The sequence below is a fragment of the Myotis lucifugus genome, unplaced genomic scaffold (genome assembly GCF_000147115.1).
Source record: "Myotis lucifugus unplaced genomic scaffold, Myoluc2.0 scaffold_3, whole genome shotgun sequence".
Taxonomy (NCBI): Eukaryota; Metazoa; Chordata; class Mammalia; order Chiroptera; family Vespertilionidae; genus Myotis; species Myotis lucifugus.
This window is the reverse complement of record NW_005871051.1, coordinates 28,392,272-28,414,287: the sequence shown is the minus strand read 5'-3', so window position 1 is coordinate 28,414,287 and position 22,016 is coordinate 28,392,272. Positions and strand designations below refer to the sequence as shown.

Below are 22,016 nucleotides of genomic sequence, written 5' to 3'. Positions count from 1 at the left end.
TCAGTGTCACGCACAACTTCCTAAATAAAGCTTTTCCTGCACTTTGCACTCTTCCCTTGGATTTACTCCTGGAGGCAGACTGTCAAGGAGGGGAGCAAGCGTGACCCTGGCCGAAGTCCCCACTGGACAGCCACAGCCCCATAGCGCACTCCAGGGGCCGGGCAGAGCCAGCACTGCCCAGCATCCCTCACTCGACTTTGCTTCCCCCCTGGTGGGCCTGTCTTCCGTGCACACAGATACCTGTGTTTCAAGCTGAGCATGTGTCACTGGCTGCACTTGCAAATAAAGCCACGTTCCCTATTCCCCAGCTGTGCCTTTTTCCTGCCCTCGCCGGCTTGGAATCCGCCCCAGGACCCAGCCCCCTACATCCCCACACTGACCCTCACGGTTAGACTTCGCAGCTTATGATAGGGACATTTGGTCACACTGAAAAACTGCATAGGGATGTTCACTGGCACTGCACCAAACCTACAGTTTGGAAATGACAAGTACCTCATGGTGGGAATGTGCTGTGGAGCCGCTCGCTCTCATCTCCCTGCACGCCCTTCAGAGTCGCCTTCGTGGACTTCCTATCACAGGCATTCTACGTTTTAAGTCCTCTACTACGAAAGTCCAGCTGCTCTGCTAGACCTTCAGCTCCCAGGCCATCAGCCCGGCTCATGGGTCCCCCACACAGGCTGGCACCCACCTCGCACTTCCCAGCGCTTCCTGCAGGAGCCAAACAAAATCCTGTTCCTGCGTTTATATAATTTTTATTAGTGTAAATGAGCATTACATTTATTTCTAACTTTTAATATGGATATGTTCATCCATTCATGACAGGAGACCAGTAGAATGAGGCTGATTATCAACATGTTATCTTACTTTGTCTCCCCCGCCTTTTATTTTTTATTAAAAAAAAAAAAAAAATATATATATATATATATATATATATATATATATATATATATATATGGAACGCTTCACGAATTTGCATGTCATCCTTGTGCAGGGGTCATGCTAATCTTCTCTGTATCGTTCCAATTTTAGTATATGTGCTGCCAAAGCGAGCACTCCCCAGCCTTTTAAAATACACACATTTCAGATAAATTATTCCACCAAGACTACTTCATTAGCAACTCTAAGAGACAATGCTCTCTTCTTTAAACACAATCACAGCACCATTATCACGCGAAACCACCACCAACAACCCACTTATAGCGAATGAATTCTCTTTGTGCCCAATCTCCCCAACTGCTTCACGGTCGGTCTGTCCTCAGTACGCTGATCTGAACCAGGGCCCTGTCCAGGTCCCCAAGCAACCTCAGTCCCCCCCGCCCCCCCCCCCGCCCCCGGCCACCCCCGCTTCACCCACCAACAAACCAGCTGTCTGTCCTGTAAGAGCTGATGGCTCCCTGCTCCTCCCCTGCAGCGCAAGGCTGCTCAGGACATGGACACTTTTGGGCAAGAGGAGGTCACTGGCTAAGCCCATCCCTCCCTTCCCTACCAATGACCTGCCTATGCCAGTATTTCCCAGGGGACAGAAAATGACCTTTTAATCCCGCTGCACTTTCCAGCTAGAGTTCTTTTAAAAATCATTTCTTTCATCAATTATTTGATTTAAAGAAATGACTTGTACGGATCTACTGATAACACTGAATTTTGGAATCAATGTGCTAATTTTAAAAAATAAACTGAAAGTTCTGGACATTTGTTTCACAATACTGTGAATACACTTAACACTAAAGTTAGACAGGACAGAGACTGGTACCTTTTATGTTTCTCCCCACAATTTAAAAAAATGAACTGGGACAATGTCCGTCTTTTTCCAGCTTAATGCTGCTTCTTACATGTGGAAGCACATTCCTTGGCAGTTTGCCTTTGGAAGCTGTATTTACTTAGATTATTTTGCAAGTTGTTCTGTGGCTATTCTTTTTTAAATGTCTTCAGATTTCAATTTGTATAGTTTAAATTTTTCCTGAAAAATCAACAGTCTCATCAAGATTTTAAAATTTATTACCATTTCTTTTACTATAACTTACTTTATTTTCTTGTGTTTTGTTACATTCCCTTCAACACTGCATTCTGTTCATTTTTTCTTTGATTATATTTGCCAGAGAGTGGTTTGACTTATTTTACTTTCCCAAAAACCCAGCTCATAGATTTGCCTTATTTTTTTTCTTTCAAGTAAATGACTTTCCTATTTGTCAGTAGAAATGCCACCATCCCCTCCAGGGTTCCTTGGGGCCTCTGCACTTCACCCCCATCTCCTCCCTCGCAAGGGAGACTGAGCCGGAGCGGTGGAGGGAGCACTGAGTGGCAAGGCGGCCAGCAGGGGAGCCACAGGAGGCCCCAGGGCCCAGTGCTGTTCCGAGGACATCTGGCTGCAATTTCTGGCCTCAGGTTCCATCAGATGAAGGCAATGCCCCAGCCCCTCCCTGTGTTGCATGCTGCCCTCCCTGAGTGCAGAGCGTTTCTGGTTTGTAACTAAACCTGCTCTTAGGCTCCACCTACCAGTACTATTTCCCACCGACTCCTGCAAGGACTAACACCTGCACTATCCCTTGAGCCCATGTCCGGGAACCTAGAAACCAGTGGCTCTAGACATGCTTATAGGGTCACCACAGGGACGACCTGTGGTGGTTTGTGTTTGGTTCTGTGGCGGCTGCACAGCACTTGGTGATATTTGTTTTTAAAACATTCTTAGGTTTGAAGCATTGGAGCCATAATCCCTGTGACATGGGCTTTTAGTACCAAGACCAGACAGTCCCAAACAAACAGGGTGGGCTGGTCACCCTGCAACCATGCACCAGGCTGCGAGCCCCCCATGGCTGCAGCTGGTCCTCTGCCCATGAACTGAAGACAAGCCTAGCCCTCCATTCTCCGTCTTCAGAGGAAATCTGTGTGGAGGGAGGAGCCCGACGTGGTCAGGGCAGGACGCAGGAGCACAATTTCCACTCCGAGTTAGCATCTGAGGCTTCCTTGTGCCGAGGGCTGTGCTGCTCAATGTTGGTGTCCAGCAGTTACCTTGTGGGATGTGTCACCCAGGGCAAACTTCCTCCTGGCCCACTCTGCTCGCTATCCCTGAGAGGAAGCAGCCTAGGGTTTGCCTTTACCCAGACGCTGCCCACAAAAACGACCCTTCGGCAAGCACCTGTCTGGGCTCTGCTGCCTGCTCTCCGCGGCAGGAGGTGACTGCATCCCAGGGCGCAATGTGCCTGGGGTCCTGTCTGTCCAACTCTAGAACCTGTGCCAAGTGGGGGGTCTCTAATGCGTGAAGAAGAAAAGTGTGAGTAAGTGTCAAACACACCAACTCTGTCCCTGTCAAAAACAAACTTCCAAAAAGCTGCCATTTAACCGACCAATGTTTGTCCACAGGAGGGGAAACAGTGGGCTGGGCTCAGCCTTCTTTCTACCCACTCCCTGGTCAGCAGGCAGTTCTGCTTCCAAGGGCAACACATGCCCAGTCACCAAGGGTCCTTCTCGATACCACCCCCCAACTCCTTCCTCCCGCCAGCCTCTCCACAGCATCTGACTAGAGAAGACTCGAGAAGCCATATCAGGGGCTACAAGACTGACATCATCTTAACCCCAAAGCTGTACAGAGCACACTCAATACCGGCACGTAGGGTGCCCACGCTGAAGGCCTGTGCCCACATACCTCTTCATCACTGGGCTCCAGGGGCTGGCACAGCCAGGGGGTGTCCACCAGCTTCCTGAGCTGTCGGTCCATCTCGGCAAGAGCAGCCCCCAGCCGCTCCTTCTGAGGGGGGTCCAACTGCTGCTCCCGCGTGGGGAAGAGAGACGCGCTGGTTATTAGCAGTAGAGCTGGGGCCACGCAGTCCCCAGGGCTGAGCTCACTCAGAGAGGTCCTCTAAACATCCCCTTCTGAGGAGTGTTGGGGGAGAGAATTAAACTCTCCTTTCATAAACAGTGGAGGAAACCACGCCTGCTGGACAGTCACACTCACAGGGCTGACGCTTCACCTGCCTCCCTGTGCCGTGGGGCCCTCTGTCAAAAGGGACAGACCAGCCCGCCAGCACCAGCTGCAGGAAATGCCCTTCCATTCCAGGATAGCATGGCACAATGGAGGGAAGAGCAGGGGATATTAAAACTAGACTTTTGGGGCCATTCTCCGGCTGTGTGACTTTTAGCAAGTTGTTTCGCCTCCTCGGCCTTTCAAGTCCTCATTTTTTAAAACAAGAAGGTTGGTCAGGCCATCCCTCGGCCTTTCCCTATGTTAGCTCCTGTGACCCAGTAACCTCCCCACCCTGAGTGCTTCCCCAGAGCCGCCGCTTCAGCCAGGTCTGCAGGGCTGAGTGAGGATGGGCAGTGAGCTCGTGTGCCTACCAGGGCCCAGGAGGATGGTCGCCGACCTACAGACGTCTAAGGGAGAATTCTGTCTACGATGACAAAGGCAGTCACATCTGCAGGAATCTGACATGCTAGGGATGGCGTGGGTGAGGTGTGGCCAGAAGTGTGTGCTCCAACCACACAGTCAGGTCACAGGATCTCTGAGGCCCCTCCCAACGATGAGTAGATTCTTAAAGCCAGAAAATCTGGACTGAAATGTGCGACAATGGCCAAGTCCCACAGCAAGAGCCCAGCTTCTCAGCTCACCAGGGCCATCTTCCCGGACAGCAGCAGCTCTGTCTCGCTGCGCAGGGCCTTCATGTTGTTCACCATCTCCAGGACAAAGCTGCAGTTCAGCCCCTGAGAACAACCAGGATAGACACCATGGAGGAGGCCCGAGGGCTACACATGCCCAGAGGAGCAAGACCGGAAAAGGGCAGGTACCTCCGTGGTTCTGGGCTTGCTGTACACACGGTCCATGGACTTGGAGCTGGCGTTGACGGCGTGGGCAAGTTCCTGCTCCATGTCTCGATGGGACTGAGCTATCTCTCGGATGCTAGAGAAAACGAGAAACACCACACATCAGAGCAGATGAAGGGTGGTCTAAAGTGGAAGCTGTAAGTGCACTGCTCCTAGGAATCCAGGACAGGCGTGCAGATCTGTGAGCTGGCTCTGAAAACACCCGTAGATTTTAAACTTCCGTCTACGTAAACTGAGTAGCTCTCAAAGAGGATCGGTGGAAAGAAATCAGAGCCAAGGGCAAGCAGAAACCCTGCTGGGCTGCGTGAAGGAGGCCAACCAGCACCAAGGGTTTGGGAGGAGGAACTCAACCCATGCATGCCAGCGATGGGCGTGGAGCCTGGCGCTCCAGTGAGCGGAAACTGACCTGTGGATAAGGGCTCCCGCCGCCTGCCCAAACTGGTCCATCTGGGTGGCCTCTTCCTCGGACAGGATCCCCAGGTGCAGGGAGAAAGACGGCGGGCGAGGCAGTTCGCACTTCTGCTTGTCTTCCCAGGACTTTAGTGTGTTCTCAAATGCCTAGGGCACGAGAACCCAGAGTTACACTTTCTACTGCCCTCTAGGTGAGCATGTCTCTACCAATGACAAGCACACCTGACAGGCTAGGCTCCCAGAGAGGGAGAGGCAGACTCTTCTACACTGGGGAAGAGAAACGGTCCTAGGAATTCCTACACCGTTGGCTTAATACCGGCGTCTAAAAAAGAATAATTTCCTAGAACTAAACATTAAAAACCCCCGAGTCTTCTTATAGAAGCAGCACAGGTGTGCCTGCAGGTGAGCCCTGGCCCCAAAGGCAGCCTCTTACCCTGTCTCGGGTGAGCATCTGGGCCCGGTTCTTGTGGATAATCCGAATGTATCCCGGAGGTTGGACCCAGGCCTCTCCGTCCACCTGCACAGGCACGCCCTCCTCACCCAGGATGGAAATCTTCACCGTGCGACACTGAGCAAACATCACAGCATTACTCGTGCACAGAGCTCACCAAGGAGCCTCACAGCCGCTGAGCACTACAGGAACCTTCCTGCCCTGCACCCGGCACAGGCAGCTGCCCTCTGGAGCAGCAGGCACCACACCCACAGCCAACACTGCAGTCAGAGCATCCCTGTCCAGGTCGAAGCTCAGGGAGCCTTAGGGTCTGTGCCCTGGCCCCACTGTCCCCTCGCCCAGAACTGCCTCTGTGGTCGCAGAGGAAATCTCAGTGACCAGGCATAAACGCCAGGCCCAGGGTCGGGACACATGGCTTCCAGGAGCCACTGGGTCCCTGAGCACATGCGACACCAAACAGAGCCAACAGCCCACAAGTGGGGAAGAATGCACTGCTCCTCTCTGCAACAAAAAATGCAGCCAAAGACCTAAAACAGTGAAATCCCAGCAGCCTCCTTTGGGAACAGGTGGGACAACACAGGCTGCGGCTCAAGTCAGCTGGTGTGTCAGCTCCCACCCAGGTTTCTGGGCATAAAGCACCACCCTCCCCTACCCCACAGAAATAAGTAATGGGGAGGGGCGGGGGGTGTCGCAGAAGCTACATCCCCTCCTGCACTGGGCCTCAGAGTAGCTAGGCGAGGCCACACTTTCTCCACCGGCCATATATGCTCAGCCTCTGTTCCTAAGCACAAGTTGCCGCTTCTGAAAGCTGCAGGCATGGTCCAAATCCAGGCCAGGCCTGTCTCATCTCATCCCACCTCAGCAAGAGAGGTAGACGGGGCACCCCCAGAAAAAGTCAGGGCAGAGAGCTCAGGCTGGGTGCTAATTGGTCCCAATTTTGAGCACCCATTCTTCTGGGCTCTGCACCAGGACGCATTTATTGGGGAGAGTGCAGTGTCAAGACTGTGGTTCTGGGCCAGGTCCTGCTCTCCCAGAGACGGCCTCCCAGGCCCTCCCTGCCTCCAGGACCACAGCCAGTACCTGGGCAATCCGGTGATGCTGCAACTTAATGACCCGAGAGACAGCCATCTGCATACTGCCAAACACAGCGACCACCTCCAGGATCTTATCATCAAAGGACGGAGCTGCGAAGGTCTGAAAGGTGGAGGCAGAGCTGACCTGGGCTCCCACTTCCCTGAACACATGCCACATACTTCTCCCTGTTAGGGCTGTTGCACTGGTGAAAGCAGACAGGCCCCTACAAGGAGGTGATGCGTCCTAACTGAAGCAGCAGCTACAGTATGAACCTGTTACTAAGATCCTGAAACCAAGCTGCCTAGGATCAAATCCCGAATCTGCCACTTACTAGCCTTGTGACCCTGGCAAGTCACTTCATTACCCTGTTCCTCAGTTTCCTCATCTGTAAAGTAGGATAATACTGGTACATGCCTCAAGGGGTTGTTATGAGGACTGACTATGTGCACAGTCTCAGAAGAGTGACCAGCACATATTAGTGTCCAATTAGTGTTAACTATTTTTATTAGCTCTTATGTACAAAGGAAGCCATGCCCCTGGTTAAAACCTACCACTGCCTCCCAGAGTTCTCAGCATAAATTCCGAAGTTCTCCCCTGGCTTATACAACCCCATGTGAATTCTAACTTCTCTGCACCCCACCCGCTGCACAGTGCCATCAGACAACTTCTGCCCCATGTCACTGTCCAGCCACTAAGCCTTCCATCTGCTGCTCCCTCTGCCTGGAACAGCCTCCTCCTCTTCTTCCCTCCCCCAACACTCCACCTGACCTGGCTGGCCCCAAATCATCCTTCAGGACTCAACATAGATGTCCCCTCCTCCTAGAAGCCTTCCCAGATCGCCACCAGTCAGGGTTGGGCCTGGCTTCTGCGTCACACCTGTGCCTCTGAGCACATCTGTTCTAGTCAGCCTCCCTTCTCATGAGCAGGGGACACCACCTGTCTTGCTCTCCACTGTACCCCCACTGCCAATACAAAAAAGGTGGTGTGCATCCATCCCTCTGCATCACTGACAGAGCACCCCGAGTGCTGATGCTCTATCAGGGCCCCAAGTGGCTAATGCTCCTTGAAGGGGCTGCCTCTCTGGTCACCGCCTCCCTGCCCCCAAGCTCAGGCCCATGCTAACCAGAACCCCTGTACGTACATCATCTTCCTTGGTGCCCCCCCAGAAGTTGGTCCCTCCGGCATAACTGGGAATATTGAGGACAGCAATTCCTTGGAGACTGGGAAGCGGGATGGGCCGCCCATCACACTGCGTGGTGGAGAAGCAGGAAAAGGAAAGGAGAGATTCGGGCATCAACCAGTCCTTCCTCACAGGCAACCCGCCCCAGGGCCGAGGAGGCCCCGCTGTGGGGGGCTCCCACCGAGGGGTCCACAGGGAGCAGCGCTCACAGGAAGCCCCCAGCTCACCTCCAGCAGAACCTTTTGCTCCAGGTTCTTATAGGTCCTGTGCAGCAGCTCTTTGGTCCCCAGCACCCCATACCACATCATGTTCTTGGTTCGGCTCCTAGAGAAGGAATGACAGAACGGGCGTAGGTCATGGCTTTCTTTCTAGTTAACTACAGTCATTGCTAAAAAGTGTGGGGTGGCATCTGATCACAAAAGGGTGAGACTCAGCGATTCTCAGCGACCCCTTAAGGAAGGACATGTTCCTGTTAGTATCTATGAAAGGAAGGCACAGAGGTATGTTTATTGACTGGAAAAGTAGTATTTCTCAAGAAAGTAATCATACCCTGAAAGGTAAAACTTCACAAAAATTTTATAAACCATGAGATTTCTGACTATAAAATTATGTTTACCACCCGACAATTGAAAAGCACATCTGTAAGTGCTGGTGATCAATGCTGCTGGGGGTTTCTGTCTTTTCTGGGTGTGCGATTTACAGGTGGAATAACCAGCCTGCCATCTCCTGACGCACTGTCCACTTCTTAGCACACTTTGTGTTGCCTGCCCCTGGATAGGAACCTCACAGACTTATGAGTCTCCTAAGAGACTCAGTCCCTCTTCCCATTGACTGGGGTCACTCGCTTTCTTATGCTGGATTTGCCCAAACCTGGACAGCCCTCGGGGAAGCCTCCTCTGAGCTGGCCTCTTGGACTTTCACCTGCTTCCACCCACCTTTGAAAGCACCTCCGTTTGCAGACACAAGGCATTCAGGTAGCACACTGCACATCCTTTTATCTGCTGACTCCAAAAATTACCTTACTGACCAGGAGAAATGAGGAAGACTCGAGGACAGGTGTGCACACAGGTGTCACCCACCTGCACTTCTCCGGGTGCTCATCACGCTTGTTGTTGAAGTCCAGGGATATCTTCGCATCCAGGCCAATGCCAAAATAATTGTTCATGACACATTTCTCTGTGTAATACTCTCTGCAAAAGGGGTTTCAGAGCAATTAAAACAACCCTGTTTAGCAGCTTCCCAACCTCTAGCAGTTCTTCCTGAAGGCAAAACTCTTTTTTTTTTTTGTAACAGTGTTGAGAAATAATGCATATACCATATAGTTTACTCACTTAAAATGTACAATGAGATTTTGGGGGGCTGTTTTTCATTTTGTTTTATTAATCCTCACCCAAGGATACTTTTCCATTGATATTTAGGGAGTGGAAGGGAGAGGGGGAAAGAGAGAGAAACATCAATGTAAGAGACACACATCGATTGGTTGCCTCCCACACAAACCCCGACCAGGACCGCAGATAGAGCCTGCGACTGAGGTACATGCCCTTGACCAGAATGGAACCTGAGACCCTTCAGTCCGTGGGTCCGACCATCTGAAAACTGAGCCAAACCAGCTAGGACTACAACGAAATTTTGATGCAATCACAGAGTCATGTAACCATTACTACAATCCATTTCAGAATTACAGGATCACCCCAAAAAGAAAGCTCACACCGTTAGCCAGCACTCTCAACCCCTCCCCAGCCCCCGACAACCACTAATCAACTTCTTATCTCTATGGATCTGCCTCCTCTGAACATTTCATAGAAATGGGGTCCCAAAACAACAAGGGGCTCTTGCGTCTGGCTCCCTTCACTGAACAGTGTTCCCAGGGCTCAGGGCCTGGAGGAAGCAGGGCTTCGGGGGCCTGGGAAGTGGACAGGCAGGCCACAGAAGGCCATGGCAGCACAGACAGAATGACCAGGTCCTGGGGTGACGGGTGGCGGCCTGGTGCCCCAGCCTGGGTGGAGGAGGAAAGCAGCTTTGGTCTCCCTAGGTGAAGGAGAAGTCTCCCCAGTCTGAAGAGGAGAGAACAAAGATAGACCAATGGCTGTGGCGGCCAGACTTGGAACCTCAGAGATCTCAGATTAAGAAAACAAACAAAATATGGGGTTGTGGGGGGGAGGGGGGGGCCAGGACACTGCTCACAGGAGGCCTTTTCGAGGAAACAATGTCAGGAAGGGTCCAAACAAGAGCCCAGGCAACCCCGGGAGGGGCCTGGAGTGAGGAGCAGACAGGCCTGTAGGTGGCAGTGGCAGGTCCTAGACGGGATGCCCAAGCACTGGGCAGGCCAGCACGTGGCAACAGGTGTCTGAACAGAGGCAGCTCCCTGGCAACTGGTCTGGCAGGACTGTCACTCTGCGTACTTCCAGCTTCACGTTCCCAAAACCCAGAGTCTCTGTAACCGCACATTTCTCAACAGCTCTCCCCGACCACACCAAACACATGGTTGGCAACTTCTAACCAATCACTACCACCTGTCGCTAACTGCCCAGAACTTGCTATCAGCCAGCAGAAAGGAAAACCTAGAAGAATGGGTTTTCAAACACCATCTGTGTCTGCAATGGCTTGTACACACACAGGAACAGATTCAACTGAACTGCTGTACACACTGCTCACTGCCTCAGGCCAGGGGCAGAGGACACAGTGCGGGAGCACAAAGCAGCTCTGGAACTCTCCTCCCCACACATCTCAGCCCAGGACAGTGTCTCCCTGGGCATCACCAGGAGCTTCCAGCCCAGGGATCTGTGACTGCAGCTCTAACGGGAGCAGACCCCATAGGAGAAAGCAGCAGAACAGCAGGGGGGGTGGGGGGGTGGGGGGTGGGGAGGAAGTAGTCGAGGTTACCAAACAGTGATAATGAAGAACAAGTGGAAAGTTAGTTCCCAACTGGAGTTTCTGAACCTGCCAAAAACTCAGAACATTACATATATTCAGAAGACGCTGCCTCATGACCATCGGAAATGAGCCAGGACAGGCTACATCCCATCGTCCCACAGGCTACATCCCATCGTCCCATTTCTGGGGTTTCCTTACCAGCTGACACCAGCTGGAAAAGGGTCCCCTAGTCAACTGCTCACAAATTACTCCAGTTAATGCCAAGTCACTTTTCTAGGCTCCAGCATTCTTTTACCAACATGCCCCCTTGGTTCATGCCACACTCACAGGTTTTCTGGTTCGGAGTTGAAGGGATCAGCATTAATTAATAAGCGACTGATAACTGAACCGCCAGGCAAGGAACCAGACATCCCCGCGCGAACATCTGTGAGGGAGACAACCCATATTCATGAGACAAAAGCAAACATACTGGTGATAGAAATCAACACCTGTGAGACACGTACAAAAATGGCTTGTGAAGACAGTCCTCATTAAATGTACAAAGCTCCGCCAGAATGAGCTCTTCATACGACTCATCTTAGAACCCAGTCATCCAGCTTTGGAAGGCTACAGTCATGAGAAATAAACACCTTCAAGCCGCCTGCATCAATTTAAAATCTTTAAATCACACATTAAGGCAGAGATGAAACCTATTTTTGAACGTTCTGCCCATCCATGCCTCCAGTAATATCTTTATCACTGGCTACCCAAATGCTCCTCATTTCCGAGGGCTCACTTCCCAAGGGCTTCTGGAATTTTCTTTTTATTTAGTGGAGATTCACTAGAAATTGACAAATCACTTATAGGAGTAGATGGTGTGGCTAGGAGGCCTCCAGACTCTACCTGAAGCTGGTTAAGGGAGCCTTGCTGGCAATTTCAACCCCTTATGGCATTCCTTCCTATGAAGATAAGGTCTGTCACCACTGCCCCGGAGTTGCCTGCACTTCATCCCAGCAAATGAGAGCAAGGGCAGGGAAGAGGACTGGGCCAGCCCTCCCGGCGGCTAACTGCTCCTGCTGCAGTCATACTAGAAACAGAGGCACGACTCCACAGTCCCACCCACAGCCTGCCACCCTCCTTGTTCACTCAGGACAACTATTTTGCCTGCTTCACATGCGTTCCTGGAGCCCCACCCCCCTACCCCCACCTGCGAGGCGATCTGGGTGCCATCTGCCCTTTGTAATGACTAAGAGCACTTTCATACCGTGACCGAACTCTGAATTCTATCTACTTTCCCAAGGACCTATAGACTCTTGGAGGACAGAGACCCGGTCTCGTTTATTCCCACAGACCCAGTGCCGGGCAAAGCGACGGGCCTGACACCCTCCCAGACAGGCTCACCACTGTGCCCACCTGGTGGTGGGAACACTCACTCGGGAAGAGGATCTTCGTGTTCAGCGCTGGCAGGCCATCCCGGCTTCCTGACTGGGGAGGAAGAGAGGCAGAACTCCCTTTGCTGATCAGCTTCTCACATGGGGACTTGGACACTATAAAAACAGGACACAAAGCCACAAGACTGTTCAAAACAAACCATGACTGACTACTGGGAAAGTTCACTAGGGAAATGCCAGGTGGAGGGGCCGGGGGAAGTGAGGAGCTTACAAGCCACTGGTCAGCCCATGTGGAGCTGGTGAGATAAAGAAAGAGGCCCAGAGAGAGAGACAAAGAGGGGACAAGAGGCAAGTGGGTCTGAATGCCTTCAAGAGGGTGAGGCTGGGGCGGGGCACCGAGGGGCTGGACCCTACTCACACTGGGGACGCGTTCTAAGTGGTCATGACCATGGAGTGAACTCCGAGACAGATACCTGTTATTGGCTTGCCTGGGTACAAGGGAGGGGCCATGAACAGCCAGGGGGCAGGGACATTCTCCACACCTGGAGCCTGAGCTGTTCCAGGACAGATAAGGGGCACAGGAAGAGGACCCGTGGGGCTGGGTGATGCCCTGACCTAAATGCCAGGCCAGGCTGGCTCTGGCTGGAACAAATTTCCTATGTTCATGGCATGTGGCTGGCTGCAACCAGGAGGTTCTGAGATCTACTGGGTCTGGGGCACAGGGAGGTTCTGAGCCCTATTGGGTCTGGGGCACAGGGAGGTTCTGAGGAAAGCACACTCCTCAGCAGCAAGGCTCCCCGCTCCCCAGCACCCCCTCCCACCTGCCCCCAGACAAACGACGCACAGCAGGTGGTACAGGGAAAGGCCATGTGTTAAGCTTTCTGAGTGTCATAGGCCCGATCGCAGGACTGAGGGTCACCCAGCTGGCGGCTGTACCTTTGCGGAGACTTCTATGCTTGGCAACCCCGCAGCTCTCACTGTGGCACACGGTGTCCTCTGACTTCAGGTCCTTTCTCTCCTCTGACTCAGAGAGACCTAAGACAATCATCTCCTGTTCTTGGGTCTGGGCATTCTGCTCATCGACAGCTGCATGGAAAGAACGTCCACAGCTCAGCCCAAGGACATTACTGTAGGCAAGGCCAGGCTGATGGAGGTCCTGCTGAACAGACTCCCCTCTTCATCTACCAATTTGATTTTCCTTCAAATGTCCTCTTGGCTACAGCTTAGACCTGAAGCTCCCACCTCACCCACTGTCCCCCTGGGCCTACCACACTGCAAGTACCATGGGCACCGGGCATCGGTGCCAGCTGGCTGGGGAGGAGGGCCCAGAGGCTGAAGATGTGGAAAGAAGGTGAGTGAAAGATTGAGAGCCTAGAGCAGCCCTGGGAGATGTGGTGAGGGCTCCACCTCGTGCATCCACCAGTATGTAGGTAGGAGGTCACGACTTATTCTTCTCACGGAAGCAAGAAGCAGGCTGATCTGCTCAGAGTGAAAAGGTGAGGGCTAGGAAAGCATCTGAAGGGTGTGGACATGTGAAATCGTTTCCGAGGGTAATGACAGACAAGACAGACCCAAGACAAGAAAAAACTTGCCGAGGAGGGATCTGGGGGTCCCGGCAAGGTTGGAGGCAATGAAGTTCACAGGTCAATGTGGTTTTTCAGCATTCTCATCTAAGCTTAGCAAACCGAGTCTGGAGAAAGGGAGTGACTAGCCAGGCAAATCTTTATCCTATGTGGTCTATCTACCTCTCCCAGGCCCCAGGCTGATGGTGGGCAGTCAGCACGCCAGGCCAATGACCTGCCCATGCCCAGGGCACCCTCCACCACTGCAGCAGTCCTGACTCAGACACCATTGTGCACATGGTCCCCCCACTTCTCTGACCACCTCCCTGGGCTCCCCCAACCTCCAACCTCTCTCTGTCCACTGACTTGATGGATGGGGCCCACCTCTCCAGGTGTCCTAAGAGCACCTCAGTTCTAAGCACCACGGCTCTCTCAGAACACACTCCCCCAGAGCAGCCCCTCCTCCAACTGGAGGACACACATCCTGCAGGGCTGCACCCGAGGTTGGTTGGGCAGAGTTCCCACAGGTTAGCTCCCTTCTAGGGAGTGGGTCCCCTATTCAGGGATCAGTTTCTCCAAGGAGCCCCCTGCGTATGCCCATGAGGCACCTTTTCACCAGCCAGGGGCACCCTCCAGCTCTGCCTTTTACTTTCTGGATCCCTGGGTTCTCTTTCCACAGTCTTTACATCAGACCAAGTAGGTGAGCAGGGAGAAACGCTGCAGGCATGCGCTCAGGTAGGAGGTGCTGCCTCCTGTCAGGCAGCCTAGAGATAAACCGCTAGGCCGGAAGTGACCTCGGGCTATCAGGCTTTGACCTACATGGTGGATGCCTTTCCAGCACCATGTTCGGAGGAAACTGGGCGTGCCCAGCACTTGCGTGAAGAAAGCTCCCTTTGTCATTAAGAGACAAGCTACCTTTTTCTGTGTGTTCTATGATCTGACGAATCGCCTTCTTCAGGCTGTTGGCTCTCAGCATGAGCTGTTCCCGAGGCCTGAATATCTGCGGCCGGGCTGGACATGCTGACCCCATCGAGCGGTCCACAGCTGAGCCACAGCTGCTGCCCGTTCCGTCTCCATCTTCTGCCTCCTCAGCAATGGTGGGCGGCGGGGTGGGCAGAGAGGACGAGGCCTGGGACTCGTCATCCAAGGTCTTGAGGAGCGAATCCAGCTTCTCTTTCAGGACAGAGCACTGGACGGGAACAAATGGAGTGGAATGGAGTGCCTCTCATCCCGACACCCTCCCAGTCAGGGGCTCAGGGAACAGACCTTCTTGGCCATGACCTCAGACTCCTCCGAGCTCTCGGTCGTCTTCTCATAGGCCTTTCCCACTCGAGCCACAAAGTCCTTCACCGTCTCGCAGAGCACTCTGGGAGAAAGCGCAGAAAATCGCTTCTAGACACAGTCCTGGCTGCGGACTGGCCCCGTGTGGGCGCCCCTGCCCCCCCCCACCCCCCCACCCCCCGAGGCAGCTGGCACTCACTTCGCTGATGAGATCACCACCGAGTGCTGGTCAGAAGTCAGGATTTTGGAAAGATGGGCCGCGACCGAATCTTCATAGAAGAGAATTTGCTGCACCTACAATTACCCCAAAACAGGGTGGGATCATTGTAGGAAGTTCACCCAGTGAACTCCTCACCCACTGCGCCCGCTAGTCGGGCCTCAGCTCACTTCCTTCAACAATCTGAGACCTGCCAGTGCTATCTGAAAGATGTCAAAGGCTTCATCCAGATGTGGACAGAAGGGCCTTAACAAAAAAGAGCATATTGATAAAGACAAGTATCTCATGTTTCTTTGTCCTTTAGCCTGAGATTCACCACCAGCAGCCTGTGCTAGGAACTAGGATCTTCTATCCTGTTTCCATAGGCAACACTCCTTAACTCAGGTTCCATTCACAGCAGACAACACATCTGTCTACCTGGTTGGGAATGTGGCCTGGCCCATCTCCTTCTCTCAATGTAAGTTCCCCCTTCCTCACTCATCTCTGCCTGCTGAAATGGGAGATCTGATGCTGTGTAATCCCTAGTCCCTAGCCCAGGGCCAACAAACTTTACTATCAGCTAGACTGTACACATAGTCTTCCTCTCTTGAAAGGTACAGACCATTCTCTGCTCACAGGTCATGTCAAAGCAGGCCCAGGAAGATGTGGGTGGGGGCCAGTTTGCCAATCGCTGATCTAGCCCACTGTCCTTGACCCTGCTGGTGAGCAGACGGCCCCTGGCAGAGTTCTCTCTCCTGCTCAGCCAGCAGCCAGCTTGCCCAGTGGGGATGAGCACAGCTATGTGCCAGGACTACACTACTGCAGGATATAAAATAAGGAAGGCAAAGTTTAGGCCCTTATGAACTATTAAGACATAATAGCCCTAAAACAAAAAGAAAAGTGAATGGTTGAACTGGCATAGCTAGCTGCAAAGGGAGGCAACGAAGAGGATGATGGGGCAGCAGCAGGTGCAGGGAGGGTGGGAAGTCCTAGGGAAGTGTCACCACGAAGGCCCCAAATCCTGATGACAACTGGGAAGCCTCCATCCAGATGACCCAAAACCTGGGGAGGTCAGAGTCCATGTGGCTCCACCTCAACCTTGAGCTGACCCTGAACTCCTCTAACCTAGGGCTGGGCATGAGAGCACTGGGGTGCAGGGGAGGGGAGGGAAGGGGAGGGGAGGTAACCGGAAAATACCTCGGAACCCTCGCTGAAGTCCTCGGTGACGACGGTAGAAGAGGAGGCCTGCCGGGGCAGTTTAGTCTCGTAGGCCATGACACTCCACCTGCACACAAAGGCAGCTCCCAGCAGGTTGCTCCACCTCCCAGGCAGGCCCTACACCTCCCTCCTTGTGTCCTGGAGACCTGACCTTACAACAATTCTAACTTCATCTGTAAGTCCTTTATCTTGGCTGTGTCCCTAACTTGGCTCCTCCCATAGCTAAGAAAAAATGCTACACCAGTTAGTCACTATGGCTCCAGTGATGGAAGAGAAAGCCAGCAGCCAGCTCTTCATCAAATGCACACCATGGGAGGGGCAGCTGAGTGGATGCGTGATCAAACCTGCTCATGGCAACCACGGATAGTGAAGAACATGAGCATTTTCAATGACACCAATCCACCACAGGCTCTGGTTAGCAGGATTTCAGACATGAGTCAGAACTCAAAGCAGTTCACCCAAGAAGGATGCCAAAGTGTTATTAAACACACAGAGACTATGTATCCAATACTTAAGATCCTTCTAGGAACAGAACATGAGAAAATGGGGTTGCTCAATTATGGAGAATGAGCACTCTACTGATAGGCATCAGATGACGGCTGCAATGGCTCAAGGGGACAGAGCCACCTTCTTTAATAGCCCCAGTGGATCAGGCTTGGCCTCAAGAGAAGACCTCAGCACTCAGTTCATAACCTGTCTGTTATCTTTTTCATAATCCTGGTCAAAACTTAACTCCCAGGAAAAAAGAATTCCGGCTCAGGTCAAATTTTTACAACTATTTGTCAAAGGCCTATGGTTCGCAGGGACCCCAGGTAAGAACAGCTGGTCGAGGTGACCTGTCTCCAACCAGCTCCTGTGGTGCAGCACGAGAATGCGCCCCACTCACCTGTCCAGCATCTTGGTGCTGGCTCTTTCCAGCTTCTCCAGGATCTGCGGGAGCTGGGTGTCATCGTCACAGGCCGAGCCCCAGCCTAACACGCGAGCCAGGTCATTCCCTGTGCCCAGGGGCAGCACTCCCAGCTGACACTGGCAGAACACAGTGGGAAGATACAGTATTGAGCCCCCTCCTCTTTGCTGACAATGGTGGCTGAACTCAGTGGAAGAGACCTGCTCCAAAAGGAGTGGGGCTTCCATCCCAGGCAGAGCCACAGAGCCCACGGCCTTTCTAATCCCACAGAAAAGTCCTCCCTCTCCACAAGCTGTATCTCACATGTTGCTACATTTTAACTACCCTCTAGTACAGTGGTTCTCAACCTTCTGGCCCTTTAAATACAGTTCCTCATGTTGTGACCCCAACCATAAGATTATTTTCGTTGCTACTTCATAACTGTAATGTTGCTACTGTTATGAATCGTAATGTAAATATCTGATATGCAGGATGGTCTTAGGCGACCCCTGTGAAAGGGTCGTTCGACCGCCAAAGGGGTCGCGACCCACAGGTTGAGAACCACTGCTCTAGTACCTCTCTGATCTACATTTCCCAAATCCCCTCCCCTCCCATTTTACAGCTATGGCCACAGTCCTGTCTCTGACTGTTGAGTGTCTGACCCCCTGAAGAATGATTCTGTAACTCCCACCGCTTGTCCCTCCATCCACTGCATCTGACTCACTGAAGCCAAGCTCATCTTCTAAAGACACCACTAGCGTCATCTTACTCCTCCAAAAACATTGGCAATGGCTTCTAAGTCCCATCAGAACAGGCACCAGGACATCCAGTCTGGCCACAAAACTCAAACACACCCAGTGCTCAGCCAACATACCTCTACATGCTATTCCCCAGAGAGACCACCCCCCCTGCACTGCTCAGGCCTCAACCCTCCCCTTGGAATTCCCACCCCAGAGCTCCCACCACATCAAGTCAGTCCTCAGGAAGCTCCCTAGACACTGGCTGCCGAGACCTCTCCACCTCCATCGTCTACATGCAGTGTGCAGGGTGGGTCACTGGTCCTAATAACTGCACACCCAATGGTCACCTGCTCCAGCCACAAGGGAGGCCCTGCCACCCTGTGGGGGACAGCAAGCTGGAGGGTGAGGACCAGGAGCCCGAGCACTAGGTGAAGAGGTCCTGGCACTGGCTCCCTGGAACCTAAAAGAAAAGGCACAAGCAGTGGAGGTGAAGGCATGGAGGTGACAGTAATGGTCCAGCTGGAGAGGTGACCCCCTGCCAAGTCAGAGTTCCATCAAGAGGAGGGTAGTGAGGAAAAAGTCAGAGAAGCAGAAAAGGAAGAGGGAGCCAAACTGGGACCCTAGCAAGCTGTGTTATGAAGTCTGGACTTTGTCCTAAAGACAAGGGGCCACCAAAGAACACTTAGGGGGGGTTCATGGGCAGAACTGCCCATGGTGAAAGTCCCCGGGGAGGGTGGACGGCAGCACACAGGGGCTAGCTTAGACACTCTGGGGTGGCAGGACTGAGCCCAGCAACTAAGTAGAAATGAGGAGGGAGGGCAAGGGAAGAATCAAGAATGACCAACTGCCAAATCTCTGGCTTGGATGTCTGGTGGATGATAATTTTCAGACTCTAAGGAAAGAAAGGGGGCGGGCAGGGCTGAGTGGTGCTCAGTGCTGGAAATGTTGGGCTTGAGGTGGGAAGGGGCAGCCAGGAAGACGAGAAACACCAAGGAAAGCTAGGGGAAAGATGGCTGACCAGAGAATCAAGTGCCACAGAGAAGCCAAAGGAGATAGTGCTCACTGAACTCAGCTGAGTGGATGAAACCTGCCTTCCTGATTAGTGACAAACTTGTAGATCATCCTGGAAGTCAACAGAACACAGGACCTAAGTGTAGTGCTCTAACTTTACCACTAGAGGGCAGCATTCTCTTTCCTGAGCAAGTGGCCTTGCTGGAGAGTTCACTGTCCAACTTCCAACATCATTTTAGTGCCAGAGGCTAAAAAATGCCTAAAAACAGTCCACCCCACCTGAGAGTCAGGTCGAAGATCTGGAAAAAAGTATGTTGAAAGCAAATGACAAACTAGGAAAAAATATCACCAACAAAGAGTTTACACCCCTAATATGACAATAATCCTTAAAAATTAAAATTTTTTAATTTTTTTAAAGGCAAATACCCCAATTGAAATGTAGGCAAGGAACATAAACAGGTAACTCACTTAAAAAGTCATGATTAGCCCGGATGGCGAGGCTCAGTGGTTGAGCATCGACCTATGAACCAGGAGGTGATGGTTCGATTCCCAGTCATGGCATATGCCCAGGTGGTGCGTGCAGGAGGCAACCAATCAATGATTCTCTCTCATCATTGATGTTTCTATCTCTCTCTCTCCCTCTCTCTTCCTCTCTGAAATCAATAAAAATATATTGAAAAAAGAAAAAGAAAAAAAATTCACGGTTAATTGAGATGTTTGATTTCACCAGTAGTGAAGAAATAAAAAAATAAGACATACCCTGGAGAGCAGGGACAGAAATAGACTTATTGGAACTGCAAGTCACAGTTAGGCTTCCTTGGACCTCGCTCTATCAACAACAGACTCGTATCACCCATGCTGTTCCGTGCCTGCACTTTATAAACCAGCATGTTGTGGCATCTTGCACTCACCCCCTGGCAGGAAATGGAGATCTGCGGGTGGTTTCCGCCTGGCAAAGCTCTGCGCTAAGCTAGCTCACTCCCCCACTGATGATCCCCTACCTGGGCATTCATAACGACTACTGGTGAAAATCATACAGACCCTTTCCCAGCTATGCTCTTTCAAAGAGCGTCCAACCTTTAGACTCTGATCTGTACTGCCACACTGCTGTCCTTCCAGACTGCACCAATCTCATTTCCTGATGCCACAAAAAACTGTCCTTTCCCACACCTGTCCGTTGTTCATCTTATTCGTTTTTGCCCAACTAAGTAGACAAAAAGGTCATACCTTTACTTCTAACTGTGAAGTTCCTGTTCCCCAGCCCCAGCCCCAGCCCCAGCCCCCGGCCCCATGATACTATCGAGCTACCAGCTCTTCCCTTCCAGACCTTAGCTGACCCCTGCCTGGGAACAGTACTCCAAGGGGACATGGAGTGTCACCAAGACAGCCCAGCTTCTCTCTAACTGTGACATCACCCCCCCACCCCCACCCCATTCCCAGGGCTGGGCTCCTCCACATTCAGGCACCTGTTTGTGAAGATTGAGGCTGTCGATTTCAGAGAGGACCCAGCCAACACTGCCATCCCCACCACAAACCAGAATCCGGAATGTATCAAACTTCTGGAATAAGCGTAAGCTGCAAAGAAAAGAGAATGTAATGAGATGAGGTGCATTCTAAATGACAAATGATGGCAGTTAGTCCTGGGCGAGGGCCCCGTCTGTGGTCCTCAGGCCGACCTTGCACCTTCCCTGTGATTAAGTCCCTCAGAGGCAGAGCCCAGGTGCTCAGACTCAGCCTGCTGGGGCCACTGGGCACCTGAGAGCAAAAGCCTCCCACCCGAGGCCTCTGTGCCCATTACCCCCTCGCCTAGTCCCCACGCCCCACTTGCCTAGTCCTCACACACAGCCAGAACCTGCATGGGCAGCTGAGGAGCCCAAGAAGCACAATTATGTCCACTTTACCTTCCCGCTGGGCCACTGCATCCTCCCAGGTGATGTGACCCATCCCTCCTCCCCACGTGACCCACCTCCATCTGCTTCCCGAGCTCTTCGTGGTCACCTGCCCCTCGCATGTAGTGTCCCCCTCTGCTCACTCCTCACCCACTTCCTGAGTGGCCTGATCCAAGTTTTGGCTTCAGAGACCACACATATGCCGATGACCCTGAATGACCCTAAACCATGACCTCCAGGCTTTCCTGAAGGACAATACTTGCACTTGTCTACCAAAAGAGTCACTCGGGTGTCCTAGGTTCCCCTCCTGGGAAAATAGCAGAGCTACCATCAAAACAGTCACCAGACCAGACCCCGCTGTCCCGTCCACCATTGCTTCTCTCATAAGCACTACATGAGCCTTCTTCCTAGCTCACGTCTCCTGCGAATACCTCTGATTGCTACCAGTATGATCTTCCCTAATCAAGTCTTGTCCAGTGTCTCACTTTAACTAGTTGCCACTTGTTTCCAGGAAAGGTTCCAACCTCTCGGCCAGCACCCACAACCCTCCCTGGCCAGCAGCTGACATTCCACTGTCTTCTCACCTCTTGGCACACACAGTACCTTCTGCCCAACAGGCTCCAAACCTCCCTCCCCCCATGACACCAATTCTCCTCAAACACTGGCTCAGGGAGAAACTGAGAAACCCCGATTTGATTTATAAACTCCTCCTGTGGTTCTCACAGAATCTGCATGTCTCCCTGTCATGGTGACAGACACGCTGTCGTGTGACCTTGACTATGTGTCCATGTGCTGCACTCCCGGCAGGCAGGGGCCCACCTTAGTAGGCCTTCCATCTAGCTGAATCTGAGCCAGAGGACGTCCTGGAAAGACAAAAGGGAATGAGGGATGCACGTGACTTAGGGAATAAACATAGGTGAGGTTCTGAAGCAGCAAGGCTGCCTCTGACTGTCAGGGTGCTCCTCTGAGAACACTGACCTCTCCCAGGCCTCCTGCTCTCCTAGGACAGGTGACACATCAAGGGCAGGAATCAAGAAAATGAAACAGTGTGCCTAAGTTTG

General features: G+C 52.4%; 1 protein-coding gene and 1 non-coding gene across 3 annotated transcripts in view; both read right to left on the bottom strand.

Moving 5' to 3' along the window:
* Positions 1-22,016, bottom strand: part of DGKD (diacylglycerol kinase delta) — a 111,726-nt gene that overhangs the window by 5,352 nt on the left and 84,358 nt on the right. For both annotated transcript variants that reach the window (XM_006082665.3, XM_023762590.1), the window contains exons 10-27: positions 20,533-20,641; positions 17,316-17,455; positions 16,409-16,496; positions 15,215-15,309; positions 15,001-15,100; positions 14,650-14,923; positions 13,109-13,258; positions 12,215-12,328; positions 11,130-11,226; positions 9,008-9,118; positions 8,156-8,252; positions 7,890-7,997; positions 6,755-6,868; positions 5,657-5,791; positions 5,219-5,370; positions 4,777-4,888; positions 4,600-4,692; positions 3,641-3,760 (exon numbers count right to left, since the gene is read on the bottom strand). In XM_006082665.3, coding sequence (XP_006082727.1) covers positions 3,641-3,760; positions 4,600-4,692; positions 4,777-4,888; positions 5,219-5,370; positions 5,657-5,791; positions 6,755-6,868; positions 7,890-7,997; positions 8,156-8,252; positions 9,008-9,118; positions 11,130-11,226; positions 12,215-12,328; positions 13,109-13,258; positions 14,650-14,923; positions 15,001-15,100; positions 15,215-15,309; positions 16,409-16,496; positions 17,316-17,455; positions 20,533-20,641 — 2,209 coding nt within the window. The remainder of the gene's footprint in view (positions 1-3,640; positions 3,761-4,599; positions 4,693-4,776; positions 4,889-5,218; positions 5,371-5,656; positions 5,792-6,754; positions 6,869-7,889; positions 7,998-8,155; positions 8,253-9,007; positions 9,119-11,129; positions 11,227-12,214; positions 12,329-13,108; positions 13,259-14,649; positions 14,924-15,000; positions 15,101-15,214; positions 15,310-16,408; positions 16,497-17,315; positions 17,456-20,532; positions 20,642-22,016) is intronic.
* LOC111828099 lies at positions 947-1,053 on the bottom strand. Its single transcript, XR_002831880.1, has one exon. It is a non-coding gene; the product is annotated as a U6 spliceosomal RNA (small nuclear RNA).